Below are 19307 nucleotides of genomic sequence, written 5' to 3'. Positions count from 1 at the left end.
ACCCTGATTTACGTCAACTTTTCATTCAATGGAAAGCACATGAAAGAACTACTTTCCTTCTGTGTGTTACTTGCCTGCAAGGGCTGGAACATGTCTTTCCAAATTCCTGGTGGTAAACCCAAGCAGTTGTCAAAGCTTGTTCCATATTTGGCATTTTAAGAACTTCCCATGAGTTTTTTCCATTACAGAATCATTCTGTCACCATTTGGCACCTCTCTGTACCAGATGACAAGTGAAAGAACTTTATGACCTCTGAAAAAGGCAGACCCTTAACTGAACCTGATGTCAACCTCTTGTCTGAGTGCAAGACATTTGTATGGCAGTTGCCATACAAACTTGTATGACACCAAAGTGAATAGAGTAATAATTAAGCTTGTTATTCTTTAAGAGAATAATGATTAGGGGTCACCATCTCAGTGAAAAGAAAACTCGTGCCAAGATGGTTAAAAGCTGAATCAACAAAAGCAGTCACATGAAACCCATTAAAAAAAACTTTGCTGCAGTATACAGAAATAAATAAAACACCACTCCTTCTGCTTTTTAAAATCAGGGTTGATCTCAGGCAGGAACACACAGTACACTTGTCTCTCTGGCAGCATGCCCTGTGCCAGAAGTAATTGAAATCCTCCAAAATCCCCTCCTCCCATCTAAGACCTGGCAAGGAACAAGCACAGCATCAATTGCTGTATCTGAGGGCTGGCTGACAGGCCTCCCTGCCCAGTGTGATTCACAGACCTGCAGCAGCTATTCTAAGATTAGCAGCCCATTCCCTAAAGAGTGTGTCTTCCTATCTCTCTTCTGACAGGGTAAGCCCTCCTCACTGGACCACTGGTGAAAACCAGCTCAAATCAGTGTTATTCCAGGGAGTGCCCTAAAACAGCCTCAGCTTAGCTGGAGCACACCCTGACCTGGTAACCCTCAACATCTCACACCTATAGAGGCACTGGGGTGTTTAGCTGGCACTGACCACCAGCACCCCAGGCATTCCTCTATACTGGTCCCATAGCACTAATAAATGTCAAATATCAACAATCTATGCTCAGCTGTTGTTGAAAGAATATGTTGCTTGCCACTGTGCTTACACCTGTAGTATCTGCTGCTCTTCCTGATGCAATGAAGAGGTAATTTGAGACCTGTTGTTTGGCAGATTTGCCTGGCTCCTTGGCATCTGTCCATAAGAACTACCATTAGGTGGATTAATGCTTGCCTCCTTCAAAAACTGGAAAAGGCAACCAAGCACATTAACTAACACTTGGTTTTCCAAGCATTGCACTAGAACACAGCCATTGCTTCAACATCCTTTGCCTCTCCCTTTCTGCAGAGCAAGTCTTTGACCTAAGACCCTGATTTGTGAGACCATGCAACATAAATTACATAGCGTTCTAGAGCTGGCAGCACTGGCAAGGAATCCAGAAGCTGCATTTGAGACCATCTGCTAGACCAAGTATCAGATCCTCCTGATATTTGTCTTTCAGCACCTTCCCCATTCTCTAGGGTTTCACACTTGTTAAGAGAAGGGGCAACATGGCACAGCTGGAGACTTGAAATCCCCAATATACCTTGCCAGTCAACAGTTAGATTAGGGTAAATTCACCACAGGGGCTTTTCCTAGGAGGCATTTCTCTCCTAAAGGTGAGGGAATTCACACGTCCACTGCTGCAGTCTGTATGGAAATGCTGATTATTATACTATGATAAAACATGAGCAGGATGGGCTGGTCCCACTATGAAGGCTGTTGCAGACTACTGTGAATCACAGATGGCACAGTAAATTAGAGTCTGTATTCATGCTTCCTATCTTTTCCACAATGTATTCTTCCAGTGAGAAACATAATTTCTCAGGATAAATAAAATTTCTGATTCAGATTTTCAATCTGCATCGCGTGTAATGCCATGTGCAACCCGTTACTGGGATGGTATTGTCTTACCCACACACCAAGAAGCACATGCACACTTCCACCATGAAGTAGTGACAGGTGAAGGGGGAGACACGCTTGGCTGGCAGTGACACACAGGGTGGGTGCAGAGGAGCTGTCCCCTGAGCACTGCCAGAGGTCTGGGGCAGCCTGGCATAGCTGGGCACAGACAGGGAATTGTGCTGAGGCTGTGACTGGCATTGAGTGTGTTTGCATGGGCTGCTTTGGCCTTCCTGACCTTGAAGCAGCATTACTTACTGTGACAGCATCAGCAGAGAAAGTCAGCACATGCTCCTGCAGACAAGGACAGGAGAGATCTTATAGAGATTTATGGGCAGCACAGATCTGAGTATCATCAGTCTCAGATAATTATTAATTACAATAACTATCATTATACAGAGTGCCTGGAATCTCCACCTTGAGATACAGAGCTGCAAACCTTGTCCTTGCTAAGTGAAATAAGCTGTGTGAACTTTGTCTGACAGCAAATGGGCACCATAGCAGCTGGATAAGCATGGCCACCCCACCAACACTCACAGGGTGAAGAAAGAGCTCTTCAGCAGCCAGCCTAAGATGTTATTTAAACTCTACCTATTAGCATAATTCTAATTATTACCAAGAACACAATATGCATGCAAAAAATATGTTCAGAATTTAGGACTTTCTCAATCATTGTCTCGCTTTGGTCTTCATTACTTCCAGGTGTCATCCCACATTAGAGTGGAAGGAAACTCAAAAAAACCTCTGAAATAAATATGGATGGCAAATAGAGCTCAGTGCACATGGCTTTCAAGTTCCAAAACTGCACCAAAATGCAAGGAGAATGTCTGATGATGGGTTAGGATGGGCTGTGAATTCAATGCCAGTCTAGGGAAAGAGGCAGTCTAACAGTAACACACAGAATAATTTTAAATGCTTCTGAAATTTGGTTGGGCACTTGGGCTCTGTTGCCACATATACTATATATCATCATATCAAACACAATGCAGGATTATGACAATGGAGCCCTCTTATTGCTCAAGGTCTTTCAAATTCTGTAAGTTTGCAGTATTTCTGAAAATTATCCATTCTTCTGCTCTTGTGGGCATTTCAAAGTACTTCACTTAAAAGTTACAAACTGATTTTGAATGTTTATGTCTTCAAAGAAGGGTAATACAGTCATTATAAAATATACCATAAAAATGCTCAGTACTTCAGTCTGGCAAAACACATTCTTAAAAGGAGTTAACAAAATGAAGATAATCCTGTACTATGTATGTCTGAGAAATAAAGTTTATTTTCCTAAGTAAAAACAATAGGAGAATTTTAGAATATTTTGATACAGTATCAAGCCATGCCCTCAGAATTTTGGACATTAGTGACTATTGCTCTGAATTTCATTAAATTGTAAATTCAACAAAAAAAAAAATCTACCTCGTTATAAAGCTGCATTTATACAGACACATAACATTGTTGTAAGAAAATCCAACCAGAGTCTTGTAATATACATGTATATAGCATTGCCTAAATTATAAAATTTGGCTGAAGAGTTGCCAGCTTTACAAGCAATAAATTATTATGATCAAATGAAAACTATAAATCAAAGTAGACTTACAGTAGTAATGTGCATAAAAATCAATCTGCATATATGATATCAAAGGAACAAAATACTGGAAAGCAAAGTTTGTTTTAAAAATCTGTATTATAATTACAGCAGGTATGATTAACTTAGTAATAACTGTAACTTTGTATAAACACCAGGAATCACATTTATCCAGAAACCTCACAAGAAACACACAAAACAGAACCTCACAAGAAACACACAAAACAGAACTGGGCAAAAAAACCAATAGGTAACTGCACATCAGTTGTTTACAAGGCCTATGACAAGGAGGATGCAGAAAAAGACACTCAAGTTTTATTAGGTGGGGAAGTTGGATTGCTTACATTCTGGAAAATGAAAGAAACATTTTCTTTTATCCTTTCAAGGAAAGGATCAGCAAGAGTCTGATGTTGCCCAGAGAAATGTTTCCATTGCATCAGCTGTGACATGGAAAGTGGCTTCTTTGAATTAGGTTTCCCATGGTTTTGTTCAAGCTGGCAGTTTCTAGATACGGGAGGCTTTTCTGAGGAAGTATCTGAAAAAAAAGATGCAGCAGACGAATCAGAGAAAACTAAGACAGAAAATTTCAGTCCGAATCAGTAAGACAGCTGGTGATAACAAACAAGAGAAAATAGAACAGCACATATTATCATTCTGTACCAACAAAATCCAAACATATATCCACAGTAAGAGAGGGAAGGCTGCTTCTTGCTCAATGATCAAGGTTATCAAAATTACCACATGCTAGCATAAAGACAAATCCTTTTACACATGGATGGGAAAGGAAATATCTTATTTGCCAACTTCCTTTCCTCTGTCTTCCTAATTCTGTGACATTTGGCCTGCTCTCATTCTTTGAGTAAATCTGAATCTAGATGTATGTTGCAGCAAAATTCATGCTAGCTTCAATTTCTTCCCAGAGGAATCACTCCAGCCAGCTAAGAAAAATTTGAGTAGCTGTTTCATTGACTCAGCACACTAGATCTGTACAGTCTGTACATCCAGATTTTGCCAAGTTGTTCAATATACACAATACTGTATATCACAGTAAGGAAAAGACTATTCCTGTGAGATTAATTCACTTTTAAGAGAGGATCCTATAGCCCCAAATAGTATCAGGTCATTGCAGTGCACATCACACACTGATAGCTTTATGATTCACCTGATGTATGGGATAAATGAAGAAATAATTTTGTATGAAAAAAATTGCATCAGTACTGTTACTGGTTTAAAACTTGTCATCAAATATTTTCATAGCAGTATTATGTGCTCGTTAGGAAACACCAGTGATATGAGCAGCATGACTCAGATTATTCCTGGTATTTTTAAGTTTCTGAGAGCCCATAAAGACTAATAAACACAAAACTTTCCTTTTGACTGACATATGATGTTTGAAGTAGACTTGAAATACATTTTTTTACTGGCCAGATGAAAATTTAGAATAGATGCATTTACAGATTCTGCCTTCCTACCTCCTAAAGTACGCTATGATCAGGTAAAACAACAGGCTTATAGCTTTGTAACTGATGTGAAGGGCAGCAGAATAGCAAGCAACCCATCTGCATGATCCATGCACAGAAAATATCTTTCTCTCAAGACCCCTATAGTTTTCTAAAGATGACCCTAGTGTGAATAGACCACAGGAGATGATGGCTGTAAGACATGTATTATTTGGCTCCTCTTTAGTTTATCTTTTGAATCATACTTGCTAGAAATGGAGGAGACAAATCATTGGAAGTTCTTGACTTTTCTGTATAGCAGAATCTATCCCCAGTAACCTGGAATCTGGTTCTTGATGTAATTTGACAGTTTTCTGTTCTTGAGAAAGCAAAGAGACCAGCCAGTGGTAGCTGTATTCTGGGGCATCAAACTGAATGCCATGCCATTGTTCATCAGAACAATTTGACTAGGGAGAGAATGAGCCAGCTTGTCCTCTGCTCTTTAGGAAGACAAACCTTCCCCTCACTCTGTCATTACCACCACTTAAGTCTAATAATGGCCTTCAGGCTTTTCCTAGATTTACTGCCAAAAGGTTTTGTTCACTGGGAACAGGAACTACTCTTGAAAAAGTCCCAGAACCCAAGAGGCCAATGTTGTGATTGAATTGATGAAACCTAAGTATGTTCAAAGCATGAGATAAGAATTCAAGATGTTAGGACAATTGCAAGCTGCTAAATAAAATTGCAAGCACCAGTGTTCATCACAGTAGCAACACAAAATTTCTCTGGATTTCTGCAATCCAGGAGCCACACATGCCTCACTGCATACCACTGGGAAAATATGGCCAACATTTAACTCAGAAGGTGCCTTTCCCACACAGATCCTGTAATAGTACCTAAATGGAGGATGGTAAATATAGAAAATCACTTATGAAGAAACAGAAGGTCTAATTTTTCAATCATTAAAGATACAAAGATGATTTAATCAGCATATGGAATAAAAATAAAGGAGAAAATCAAATTCTTATGTCTACATAAGCCCTATGCTATCACTAGCCAAGTCTTCCTCATTTTGAGTAGAATGAGATGAGAAGGAAGTACAAGTCTAACCTATTACCTGGGAACATGCAAACCTTCAAGGAAAAAAGTACTGGATTTGCATTACTTCTTTTCCTGTCCCTGTCTATTGAGAACACACACTCATTTCTTGAGCTCCTTTTATTGAGGTTTCTGTGTGCATTTAGAAGACATCAGTATTGGTACCACACTATCACTCCTGTAAATAGTGTACATGGATATTTCATGCCCCAAAAGAGAAACATACCAAGGCAATAGGCACTCGTTCCTTTAAGAGACCAGATGAGCTATAAAACAAAAATGGTTAGGATGCAAACATAACTTATGACCATTTATTTTTTAATCCCATTTCCAACTTAAACCTATATACCTGTACAGAGCAAGGTGTGAAAACAACTTTGATATGCCAGAAGAACAGGAGACAGGTCCCTACAGAAAGGATAGATGTGCGTATTTGCTACTTGCATGATAAATGAACTGGTTGTTACTGCAAGGAATTAATCTTCTTCTCTTTTCATGAAGGACTCCTATGGATTAGATAAATCAGCCAGTGTGTGGAAGATTCCATAATGAACCTCATTATTTCAATCCTCTTTTGCTGAGAATCAGTTTTCTCTGGAGACAGACTATATATAAAGAATGGATTCCACAGCAGTGGCCAGAGATAATGAAAAACAAACTCACTTTGATGGTCAACCTTTCCCATACAGTCACACTCAAGCAAGTCATGAGTAACACAGCTGGAATCTTCATGTAGAGTAAAGAGATTTTTAAGCTCCTCAACAGAAAAATGTGTGTGCTCAGATGTCTTGGAAAGGTCTACAACTGCCCCAGAAAGGTCTTGTTTGCTGATCTGTCTTTGATAAATCTTTTCTTCTATTGAACCTGTATTGAAAAGAAAAACAGATAAATTGGGATAATTTTTGACCAGTATTTACAAAGAAGTCAAATCCATTTCTTGATAACAATATACATAGGAAATGCTAAATCACTATTTTCAGTTTTTTAAGAAAAAGCAAAGCAAAGGCAAGTGAATCAGTGTGATCTCTCCATTTTAACTGAACTCAGAACAAATATATATTTTTAAAGAACAAATTATTTCCAAAACTATTCCCTCTCTTTCTTTTATGGACAAAATGTCAACATCTCTCTCACTCTGGGTAAGTTGAGCACCATCTCTGACCTGTGGTTAGCAGCCTGTAGATATGGACAGCATGTTTCTGACCATCTCTCCACACTCTAGCCATTGCCTGAGGAAAGCAAGAAGATGAAGAGCATTAACAGCCTGCTGTACAAGGATCCTTCACTAAAGCTTGTAGCTTTCACTGACTGAATTACCAGTTCTGCCCACTTCTTCAAAGAGATGTTGTCTGGATAATGCATTCCCCAATGACTCTCTGTTATTGTTTCTGTAAGTTTTCTGGTATTAATTGTAAACAGTTTTGAAAATATAATTTACTTTCTGCCATTCATGCTTCTCTTCCTTTCTGTACACTAAAGTAGGAAAGTAGGTGTTTCAATTATTTCCTGAAAGAAATCCCCTCTTCATATTTGTTTTCTAAGCATTAACAACTATTTAATATTTCAGGAATACTGATCATTCTCCCCATCTCCAAAATTGGGTTTTTTCCACAATATGCCTTTTAAAGTTACTTTCACATTTCTATTGAAATTCTAAAAATGATTGCTTGCACCTCTTTTATTTCTCAAACAAACAAAATGTAAAACTGAGTCCTGCTATATGATCTTTTTTTTAAAAAATGTATACACCTACACCCTCAACACAAACACACACAACAGGCTTGCAGTCTCTGGCAACCTGTAGCAATTTTGTCTGATTTACCAGACTTTTTCAAGCAACAAGACAAGTGACCACATGAGGGTACTAATTCACCCTGAGAAGAGGAGCAAGGGCTTATTTCAGGTATTAAGGACACAGCATTACTCTACAATAAAAAGTTTCTTACTGAGTTCATAAAAAGATTTTTTTAATTGTTATTTTTAAGGGCTATTTTAACTGAAGACTCTTATGCACACTAAATAATCCCTTGAGGCCAACAGTGCCTTTACAAGAATAGCACAGCATTGGCTTTCTTTTCTTTCTTTTGGCATCACTGCCATGTGATTTTCTCATTCTTGCAATTGTGATCAGAATCTCTCCCTTTTTCTCAGGGACTGCAAATCAACAGCAACATTTGCTATGCAATCTAATCCCATTTTCCTTTTCTTTTTAGAAACACAGCAACTCTCCAGATAAAAAGACATCAAGAGACAAAGAGGATACGTGACTCACTCCTCCAAAGAAACTAGAATTTAATCTTTTTATTTTTACTGCAAGAGGGCTTCTACTGATCCCAGTATATATAATATGACAGAGAAATATTTCTTCTTTTCTTCTCAGGAAGAGTTTTCCCTCATTGTTGTACTTGTCCAGACACAATGTGATAATTGGTAGCAGTAAGACATGTAAAGTCAGGCAATTCAAAATCAGTCAAGAATTCATTTGATGCCCATCCCAATCCACATGTACACAGTTGTTACCAGACCTGAATATCTGTAGCTGGATTCCAGTCAATATCATACAGGATCAAATGAGATGCTCCAACCAGGTTCAGTCCCACTCCACCAGCCTTTGAACTCAGCAAAAAGATGAAAGCTGGGCTGCATTTGCTATTGAAAGCATCCACAATATGTTGTCTCTGGGAGACAGGAGTATGGCCATCCAGTCTGGTATAGGAGTATCCATAATGTTTGCATACATCTTGTAATACATTTAATGTCTGAGTGTAATTGGATACCAACACGACTCTGTCAAACAGCAAAACAAAGTCATCAACCTAGACCTTGGTAAAATTAAAGTCCAATAACAAATCACTGAAGACATAGAAGAAAATAAAATTAAGGTAAAAAATTCCACATCAACTCAGGGTTAGTTTTACTTTCTACAATATAAAACATTTCCAGTTAATTAGAAGCACATACCAGATCTGGATGCTTTTTACTCACAGTCAAGCATTCAAGTGTTAAATAATTAATGTCTCCTTTCGCAACAGAATTTGGCATAATGCAGATTGCAGCATTCAGAACCAATCACAAAGATAGATTTTTTTTTAAATCTGTTTATACAAAATAACTGTTGTTGAGACAGCATTTGCAGAGGATGTTGTAGGAGCTAATAAATAATGTATATATAAAACTCTACTTAAAAGCTACTATGAATTTCTACAGAAAACCTCAGAAAATTCCAACAAAAATCATAATGAAAGTCGAGTAGGACAGCAGAGAGACTTTCCTACATTTTATGGCTGAAAAGAACAGGGATGAAGACTAGTGAAAGGTCTGATCCCTTACAGTAATGGTCCAAGCTATGTTGGTCTATTTTCTCTGAAATTTTGTCTAATTAGGTTTCAAAGGTTTGAAAATCTAGCATTTCTATCCTCCCAAATATTGAGGATGATTCTACTAAGTAGACAAATATCTTTTCAATTTAAGCTATAAGTAAAAGAACAGGGCATTTTCTGCCAGATCTCATTTGGAGGTCTTTAGTCATCTAAACTAAATGTAATAGATTTGATTTTTTTTAAGAAGTAATTATTCATTTCATTATTTTTTTAAATAGTTTTGATTTAAAACAAGTTCTGAAGAACTAGACAAATAATTTCAGGGGGAAATGAAAATATTAACATTTTAGAAGTGTTTTAGAATATTTTTATTATTACACTTTACAGCTGAACTACATCCATTATCTGTTTGTAAAGACTTTGCAAGACTTATTTTTTTGTCAATCAACATAACGTTCACATCTTTGTCTGCACTCAAAAATAGAATATAAACTTCAGATTAGGACTGGAATTGAGTCTGTATATTACAAAAACTATTCAGTACCAACAAAAGCAGAGAAACCAAAGAAAAATAAACATAAGCTGCACTGAATTAATGCAACAAAACTTAAAGGCATAAAGTAATGCCTCAAATCAGCAGCCCCTAAAGTACTGCTACAAAGAGATACAGGTTTTACTGACATTCCTGGTTTCACTGACCTACAAAAACTAAGGCCAGTACTTTTAGATATTCAGCTGACACTGGTTTCAATGGATGCTAAGTACATAAACTCCAGCAACAGGCTCAACTTTCTGATTTGTGAAAAGAAAGTATCTTCAGATTCCATTACATCAGTGTCAAGAGATCTGCTCTTACTTCCCACTACTGAATTACAGTGTGTCCTACTCAAACATCACTTGAAATAAAAATTAAATACTTTTGGAACAGTTGAGCTTTAAGGCATGAGTCCATAAAAAATTATCCTGGGACACCATATCATGTGAGATTCCCACAAATCAGCAATTGCACAGAAATTAATCATGTGCATCCTATTAGCCCATGATAGCCAGAAGTCTTCCTACAAGTCAGTGGCATTTACCACAGGGGAAATAAGTGGTTGCTGGGCAAGTACACCTTTGAAGAATGTTTGCCCTGAACTTTAGAAAAGGCAGCAAGCAGTGAGCAGTTAAGCATGATTAAAGAGGAAATAACTTATAATTTAGCAATGAAAATATTTCAGTGCAATTTCATAGATTAACACATCTTCTCATGAAGATACAAAGAATTGGAAAGCCTCTGCAAGTACAGGGTGCAGCACAAGGGCTGTAGCAAAACATCTTACTTGCTTTGCAGTGTAAAAAATACAAGTATCACTACCTGGAAAAAATATGAAGACCATCTTTAACAATTATGTCAGCTAGAAGTTCTAAATTCACAATTTAACAAGAAAGCCAGGACTACAATGTTTAAATTAATTTGGCACCCCTGCAAACAGCTGCAATACCTTTATTTTGAATGTTATACTCCCATGCATTTGAAAAGCAAATCAATATCCAGAAGGTTACTCCCATTACCTCCCTTGTACCTTTCTTTCACACTTGCCTTTCAGAAGAGTTGAGCTCATGGATTGCTGCCAACAACTTCACCAGCACCTGCAATTTTCCTGAATCAGTTTCACAGAAAGTGTCTGAAGTATAATCTTGTGGGAAGACATCTATTACACCTTCATAGAGACTGGACTCATCATATTCCTCAGACATAGGATCACAGCTTTTTTCCTGTTGAAAAGAAAAGAATTAAAATTCCATATCCCCTCTAACCTAATTTTTTTTAAGACTGCTATATTTTTATCACAAAGACAAAAGGAGGCATAAAAAGCTGCCACAAAGCAATGTGTTATGTGAGCATGACAACCTTCCAACACGGGATTGAAAGCAAAGTTTTAAAATACTTATAGTTTATATTAGTTTACATTCTCTAATCTAAGACATTGTTTGAAGCTAAGGAGAAAGTTGAAATTCTTAGAACTGAAAAATGTGTACAACTTCTCTACTTAAACAACCATACAAATGTATTTCCACAGTAAAGATATATCTAAACCTTGGGAGTGAGGAGGAAATCAATACATTGTGTATTCTTTCTAAATCCCACAATTATTATGAAACTTCCTAATCATTCACTCTGTTTAGGAAAATACTGTAATTAAGATTCAGTTATACTACTAGAAATGAAGAAAAGCTGGCAAGCAAAACCAATAAAATAGTAGAAACACAGGTAATATTTTGCTTACTTAGAAAATCAATGTTTCACAGGGAGGAAAAAGACAGACCACTCAAATGCCAAAACCACAATGGCAATAAATTATTTGCACATACAGTCCTCTCCATCCCTATATTTAATAAAGGCTTGTGGTTTTGCATATGAAAGGTTTCTAATGCTTATACTATGAAGTAAAGGTAATGAACTTTACTTGGCAGCATTGAAAGCTAGAGGGATACTGCACTGTGCATATTCCACCAAAGTCATAAAGTACGTCTTTAAAGAAAGATTTACATTTCCACCCACCTTACTTGGACTTCAGCTAGTGGCCATTGAAGTTACTATTACCAAATTCTAATTATCATACTATTTGCCTAGGGGAATAAAAACATTTTTTTATGTACAACCCTAGGAGAAATGGTAATGGAGACATCTAGTACCACTGACATCTTGAGCCTGCAGCTCCCAGGGTCATTAAGCTTGAAAAAGTGAAAATATCATGTGGACAGGGAGCTTTCAGAGAAACCAGCAGACATACTAGTATTACTAGTACATACTAGTAATCTAGACTAGTAATCCCTAGTTAATAGTGCTCTTTGTAAAATTCACATTTATATGTATTTTTATAAATATTCAGAGACAAGGTTAAGATGGAAAATACATTAAGAAAGAGAAAACAGCATAAGGCAATAGGAAACTGGTGAGACACTCTTCCTGAGCACATTCAGATTTCCTAACACTTGTGCTTTTGAAAGCAGACTTCCTAGAGCAAGCTGTATGTGAGAGTATGGAAATGACCTTAAGCAACATGCACATTGATAACACAGTTTTAGTGACATGTGTCTGCTGAAATGACTAATTGCAAGCACACACCCTCGTGCAAATAGATACCTTTATAGCTTTAAACAGAAGACATGGATGATTGCAAAGTTTTTTCAGAGCTCCTATACATATTAGGTGGGGACTATTTTCCAGCCTGCCTTGCAGACAGGATGTAATGACACGAGAACTAAGCAGTTTTCGGTACAATTCAAGTTGCAGCGCCGTTGGTCGGCAGAAGATTATGCTCTCCTTTTTGGGGGGCAGAAATTTGTTTATAACCTCCTGTGTTCTTCTTAGAATAAAGAGTCCAGTGAGGCGTGTGAGTTCTGCTGCTCTTTTTTCTCCTAATTCCTTTTCCTCCTAAAAGAATAAAGCACAAAATTAATTATAATCTTGTATTTCATCAGAATAATGTTCTGTATGATTTTAATTAGGTATTTAAATAACCTTTTAAAAGTATGATACCACTTTCTGACATGGGACTGTAATGACCAATTCTTCTCCAATTACAACCACTGCATTAATTCTATGTCTGGTTTCTAAAGTCTTAAACAAAGGAAAATAATGTCCCAGATGACATCCAAGGCTTGAATTATATTCTAGAATTCTATTCTTGAGATGCAGTGAAAGCATGCAGACCTTGCAGTGCTGTGGAGAAGCTAAGAATGGATAAAGTATTGTCACATGGCAATGCACATGGTTTATTGGGGAATGCAGGTGTTGGAAGCACAGCTGTTGCCTGGTAATTAATAGGCAGCTGAAATGAGGTGATTTTAACATGTGTGTCCTCCTTCTGCTCTCTTTGAAAACAAGTGACTTCATGTCAATAGGAAGGTGAAAAGTTTCAGCTACTATTAGTAGTCCTGAGCTTCACTTTGCTCCATAGAATACAAATTTCATTTTACTATGAATTTTCTTCTAGAACTGATTTTTTAACCAAATACCTCTGTTGCTGAAGGTTCTCTAGATCTGACAATTGGTTCCTCATATATCTTTCTATACGTGGATAAAGAACCAAGTATTCCTGGATTCACAAACTCTATTAATGCATAAAATTCCTGCAAGTCATTTTGGATTGGAGTACCTTGAAAGAGAAAAAAAAATAATTCTGCAATTGGTTATTTTTTCTTTAAACTGATGGAAGTACATTGAATGCAGTACATTAATATTGACAATGTATCTTGAAAACAGATGTTTTATTTTAATGTGAAATACTCAGAGTCCTGAACTGATCTAAAACTTTACCATGAATGACAAGATACTGTACTCCTAACTAAACAGACTGCAGATATAATTGTTCTGACAAAGGAATTTAAAAAGTCAAATTCTAAATCAATTTTATTAAATAACTACAAAGGGAAGCATTGAGTGCAGAGTCCCAGTTCCCTTACAGAAGATCTAAGGCTCCTTGCTTGCCCCTGAAGACTGACTTATTTTGCCTTTATGTAAAAACAATTGGAAATAACCTGTTTTTACAACACCTGAGATTTCTTCATTTAATATCCATTGCCAAAATTCCAACTGATCTCATGGTTTTCTTTTACCCCAACCTAGCACTATCAACATAAAAAAATACTAAAAGATTACTAAAATATACTAACCAGTAAGGATAATTCTCCTCTCACAAGACAGACTAGTAAGGGTTGTAGTTGTCTTAATAGTGCTGTTTTTCAGCCGATGTCCTTCATCACAGATTAGGAGGTTAAATTCTACAGCCTGAATTTGATCCGAAGATCGCAACAGCATCTCGTAACTGATTATCATAACAGAATAAAGTGGAGAACTGATGAATTCTTCTACTTTGTGGTCCTGCAGGCATCAAGGAAAATAAATCATACAACTATTTCATTGGAGATCACCTCCTTAAAAATCATCACATTCCTTAAAAATCCAGTAACTACAGAAATTTGTTCTCACATGACACAAGGTATTTACTATCTCCTTCATGACTTCGGATTATTGATTCTTTCCTAATTTGCGAAAGAGATCTGATACAGCAATTTAGAATTTTACCACCTCATTAAAAGAAAATTTATTATTCTTTTAAGCCTTTAAATCCTCTGAGATACATTACCATGAAGGTGAAAACTACAGAGTTCTTGTAATAGCTTTCCACTGCTGGCATTTGGGTAAGCTTCAAATGAATAATTAAAGCCAAGATAATGAAGGGCCACAGGTAGCTTCTTGTACATTCACTTTGGATCTCAGCCTGGTAATGTCCAGTAGGAAGTTACCACAGTCTACCAGAATTCCTTTTGTAGATTTTAATTTCATTTTATATTATTGAATATTATATCCTATTGGTATTATTTAACCTACTGAATTGGTTCTAGGTCTCAGGATGTAGAAGAGCAAAGTTCAGCTTCATTGGAACTCAGGTGGGAGGGATTCTGCAGGGAGCTTTCATGGAGGTCAAAGGAACTCCCAAGTGCTGGGATTTTTTCAAGGATGCTCTTCTGGAAGCATGAAAATAGTTCATCCCCTTTAAAGATAAGGGAAACAGGTGGAGCAAGAGACCCCTTGGCTTAACTGCAAGCTTCTGAATCAAAATCAAAAGCAAAGTGCACCAGGGATGGAAATGTGGATAAACACCTGTTGAGACCTACACAGGCATTGCCAGGGCCTGCAGAGATGCAGACAGAAAAGCAAAAGCTCAGCTAGAAATTAATTTAGCCAGAGATGTTGAGAACTGCAAGAAACAGTTCTCTAGGTATGGAAAAAAGAAGCAGAAACAGAAGGAAAATATTCACCCACCAATAAACAGGAGAGGTGAATTAGTCACAGCACCTTCTTTACCTCTGTCTTCACCAGCACCACTGGGTCCCCAGCCCTGGGAACAAAAATCCAGGGTAATTACAGACCCACCAGGGTCAGTGAAAGAAGGTGGGGGTGAGCTCTTACAGGAGCTTGACCCCTATGGATTAATGGGCCCTGGCATTGCCCAGGGGTACTAAGAGAGCTGACTGACATCATTGCAAGGCCAATGCATAACTTCTGGAGAAGCCAAAGGAGAGCAGGGGATGTGCCAGAGGACTGGAAGGATAATACCCCCATCTACAAGTAGGGTTTAAAGGAGGAACTTCTAAGTTATGGAATGAATCTTCATGGGAGCTATCACATGTCAGAGGAAGCAAGGGGTTGGGAAAAGCCAACACAAACTCACCAAGGACAAACTGAGCTTGACAAACCTGCTCCCCCTCTGTGACAAAGTAAGCTGCTTGGTTGGTGTGGGCTGGGTGGACATTGCCTCCTGGATTTCTCCAAGGCTTTCAGAGTGGTTTCCCACAGCCTCCCTCTGCAAAAGCAGATGGGCTGTGGTGTGGATGAGTGCTCCATGTGGTGGTGGGAACTGGCTGAGAGGCAGCACCCAGAGGGTGCTGGCCAATGGCTCCTCCTCAAATGGGCAGCGTGGCACGAGTGGGGTCCCCTGGGATTGGTGTCAGGCCCAACTCTGTTTAATATCCTCAGAAAGTGATTGGGAAGATGGGATCAAGTGCACCACGATGAAGTTTCCCAGCAACACCAAACTGAGTGGGAAAGTGGATGCTTTGGAAGAGAGAGCCACCCTGCAGGAAGATTTAGATAGGCTGGAGAGTGGCTAACAAGAATCCAATGAAGTCCAGCAAGAGCAACCGTCAGATCTTACACCTGGGAAAACATAACCCAGGTGTGCAGCACCATAGGGCTGGCATCCACCCAGCTGGGGAACATCTCTGTGGAAAGGGATCTGGGGATCCAGGGGGACAATCACATCAGCATGAGCAAACAGTGCTGTGCTGGCACAGAGAGGCAACGGGGTGCTGGGCTGCATCCACAAGGGCATCACCAGCAGAGATCCAGAAGTCATTGTCCCACTCTGCTCAGAGCTCACCAGGCCACACTGGAATACTGTGCTCAATTTTGGTCCCTGCTGTGCAGAAAAGATGTGAACAGGCTGGAGAGGGTCCAGAGAAGAGCCACAAACAGGGAAGCCTGTGACAGGGGAAAAGGCTGAGAGAACTGGATTTGTTCAGCCTTGAGAAAAGAGGGCTTAGGGGAGACCTTATCACAATGTTCCACTATTTAAAGTGAAGATGGAGACTCCCTTTTTACAAGAGGTCACATGGAAAAGACACGTGGGATAATGGGTACAAGGTTACTCCTGAGGAAGTTCCAGTTGCACATGAGGAGAATGTTTCACAATTAGAATCATCAGCCATTGGAATAATCTCCCCAGGGGAGTGGTGGAGATTTGACTGGACAGGATGCTGGGCCATCTTGTCCAGACAGTGCTTTTGCCAAGAAAGGTTGGACTGAATGATCCTTGAGGTCCCTTTCAACTGGATATTTCATGATTATTCTGTGATTAACTTTGTTACTAGCCCTTAACATTGATGGGTTGGCCAACAGGTAAGGTCACCCTGGGATTCAGAAAATAAAGAGTCCATAAACAGCCCCAGAAAACATGTCTGTCTACTGATAGATTTCTAATCTCTGTATTACTGGTCAGAAAATGACTGCAACCATCTCCTCTCTTATATACCCCTCAAGCCCTTTCCCTTCAAAAGACACCAAGAATTTTCCTGTCTATTGAAGGAAATGCACACACTAAATAGTCACTGTAATGGGACAGAGAGCTTCCCCCTAAAAAGAAACAGCTGTATTTCTAAGCAGACTTGTAAATGTACTAGGATTGTCTACCTGTCTTGCAATTATGCATAAAACTGGAAAAATCTCCTGTGGCCATGTCCCTTACCTTTCCACTTGGCTCCAGATGCTAATTTCCTGAATGCTTCTTCCTATGTCCTAAAGGTGTTCACTAACTAAGCAGGCCATGGGTGCAGCTGACAAGCTGCAACCTCTTTAATTGTGAAGACAAATCAGTCTACAGCCTTAGAAGGTATTTTTATTTCCAAACAAGATCAGTTACCAAACACAGACAACTAAGTCTGGAGCCAGATGGTGTAATACATTGTAAAAGCAGCACAACTTAATTATCACAACCTTTAGAGCCTCCTAGCAGGTGATTCAGATGAATCCATGGAATGAATCCAGCACATTAATCTCACAAAGTACTGTGCAGCAGATCAGCCCCCCACATGCTGCTCACAATGAAGCCCAGCACATTGGAGGAAGCAAGGAGTAGTAACGACCAAGTAACAAGGACATGCACTCATTTTTCCAGGTGTTTGGGACTGGACTTGAGCTTTCCTGTTGTTTCCAGGCCTGTAGCTAACTGCCTGTTTTCTTGTTGTATTTTTACTGCCATTTTCAAAACAGAAGCAGAAAATTTCCCAACACAGGAACAGAGACACAGAAGAGCCCTGTAGGGAAGACCCAATGTTGTCCCAGCCCAGTATACAGGCTCCACAATGCAGCCTTGAAGACAGAGGCAATGCCTCTCAGAACTTCTCTTGGCATGGTCAAGCATTAGAAGATGCCCAGGCTTCAGAAACCATTTTCTTTTTGTACGCTTTCAGGCTGTGAGCTGAGATGGGGAAAGTGGCCTGAGGCACTGGGGAACAGCCACTAACATCCCTCTCCTGGAAAAATATCAAGTGTGCAGAAGAGTTTGAACTCCCTAAAAAAAAAAAAAAAGCAGGAGAGTCCCTTACAAGCCTCCTGCAGTCAAATATAATGTATTTCCTACTGTATGTAACAACAGCAGTGGTTGAAAGATGAAAAATTAAAATAAATTTACAAGCTAATTTCAAGTAATTAATTCATACTCTTAACTGGCTGCAAGATATGTCTATATTATAGCCTCCATTTTAGCAATTATCCAAAGTGACTTGACAGATTTAAGTGAGCTGCCTGGAGCCACATATGGAGCAATTATCAATCAGTATTAGAGGTCCATAATGTCCCAGACTTCCTCTTTGAACAGACCTTTCTTTGCACTAGTTCAAAGCCAACGTAGCTGGTAAATTGTAAATTAAAAAATGCTGAATCATAAAGCAATGTAGACCTGTACTTAATTATTTTTCCAGATATTTTGACTTTAAAACCAAATCAAAACAACTCCAGTAGGAAGTGATACTCTGCAGACAGATAAAGGAATTATTCTCTCAAACACATCGCAAATGCTTAAAATAGGAATTAACAAGACCTAAAAGCAACATTTGTGGAGATGCCTTGCTTTAAAAGCAATGTTCTCTACATGGCATTTGCATATTAACATAATTAAACTGCAATCACATTTTAAAAGCAGATAATATCCTGGTGTTTTAAAAAGTCTGTTACTGTAGGGTTAGGATCAGTTTATGGCGTTTCAATGTGAAAGTGAGCAAAACATTTTAAAAAGTCTAGCAGTTCTTTGAATGCATTTCTTATAGACAAGAACAGAAGAAAATGCTGGAGACAAGCTCTTTCTTTAAGTTATACTGGAGAAATAACAGTATGGTAATTGCTGTTTTTCCAGAGAAGATAGACAGTAAATTATTTTGAAATATCTCATTATACCCCAGGCAAGTCATATTGTGTCTTCCTTTTGCATGACAGTGTATTCTGTGGTATTTGGGAACACAGCTGTTAAAGCTGCTGAGTGTCCCCAGTCAAATAGGTCCAATGAGATGAGTAACAGTTTTAAAGTTATTTAAATGTAAAGAAAATGAAAGCAACTTTCATTTTGGGGCATAGTAACTGTCATCAAATTCAGGCTTTCTCCTCCCAACATTATTCATAAAAACTGCAAGAAAACATTTCATTATCTCTAACTAGCCTTTTAGGTTAAAATGTTGCCATATTATATTTCGCCTTGTAACCATTTCTTTTAGGAAATTTCATATCTCCCATCCCAACCTATATTATATTACAGTTCCTAGCAAGTCAGTTTGCTTCATTTCCACAACCTGAAACAAGTTACTAAGAAAAACAAATGATGCACAATGCACCTATTATACATGCATTGTCT

The 19307-nt window shown here is 38.4% G+C and overlaps 1 protein-coding gene across 6 annotated transcripts in view; it reads right to left on the bottom strand.

The window, feature by feature from the left end:
• Nucleotides 1-3173: 3173 nt before the first annotated feature.
• The window catches only part of RAD54B (RAD54 homolog B), a 63561-nt gene continuing 47427 nt past the window's right edge, over nt 3174-19307 (bottom strand). For all 6 annotated transcript variants that reach the window (XM_054632494.2, XM_077187866.1, XM_077187879.1 and 3 more), the window contains 8 exons: nt 14017-14224; nt 13360-13499; nt 12485-12775; nt 10937-11112; nt 8560-8821; nt 7197-7263; nt 6698-6898; nt 3174-4032 (listed from right to left, as the gene is read on the bottom strand). In XM_054632494.2, the coding sequence (XP_054488469.2) occupies nt 3806-4032; nt 6698-6898; nt 7197-7263; nt 8560-8821; nt 10937-11112; nt 12485-12775; nt 13360-13499; nt 14017-14224 (1572 nt within the window). In that variant the 3' untranslated portion in view covers nt 3174-3805. The remainder of the gene's footprint in view (nt 4033-6697; nt 6899-7196; nt 7264-8559; nt 8822-10936; nt 11113-12484; nt 12776-13359; nt 13500-14016; nt 14225-19307) is intronic.

This window comes from Agelaius phoeniceus, chromosome 1 (genome assembly GCF_051311805.1).
Source record: "Agelaius phoeniceus isolate bAgePho1 chromosome 1, bAgePho1.hap1, whole genome shotgun sequence".
Classification (NCBI taxonomy): Eukaryota; Metazoa; Chordata; class Aves; order Passeriformes; family Icteridae; genus Agelaius; species Agelaius phoeniceus.
Note: the sequence above shows the minus strand (reverse complement) of the source record. Positions and strands in the feature narration are given on the sequence as shown.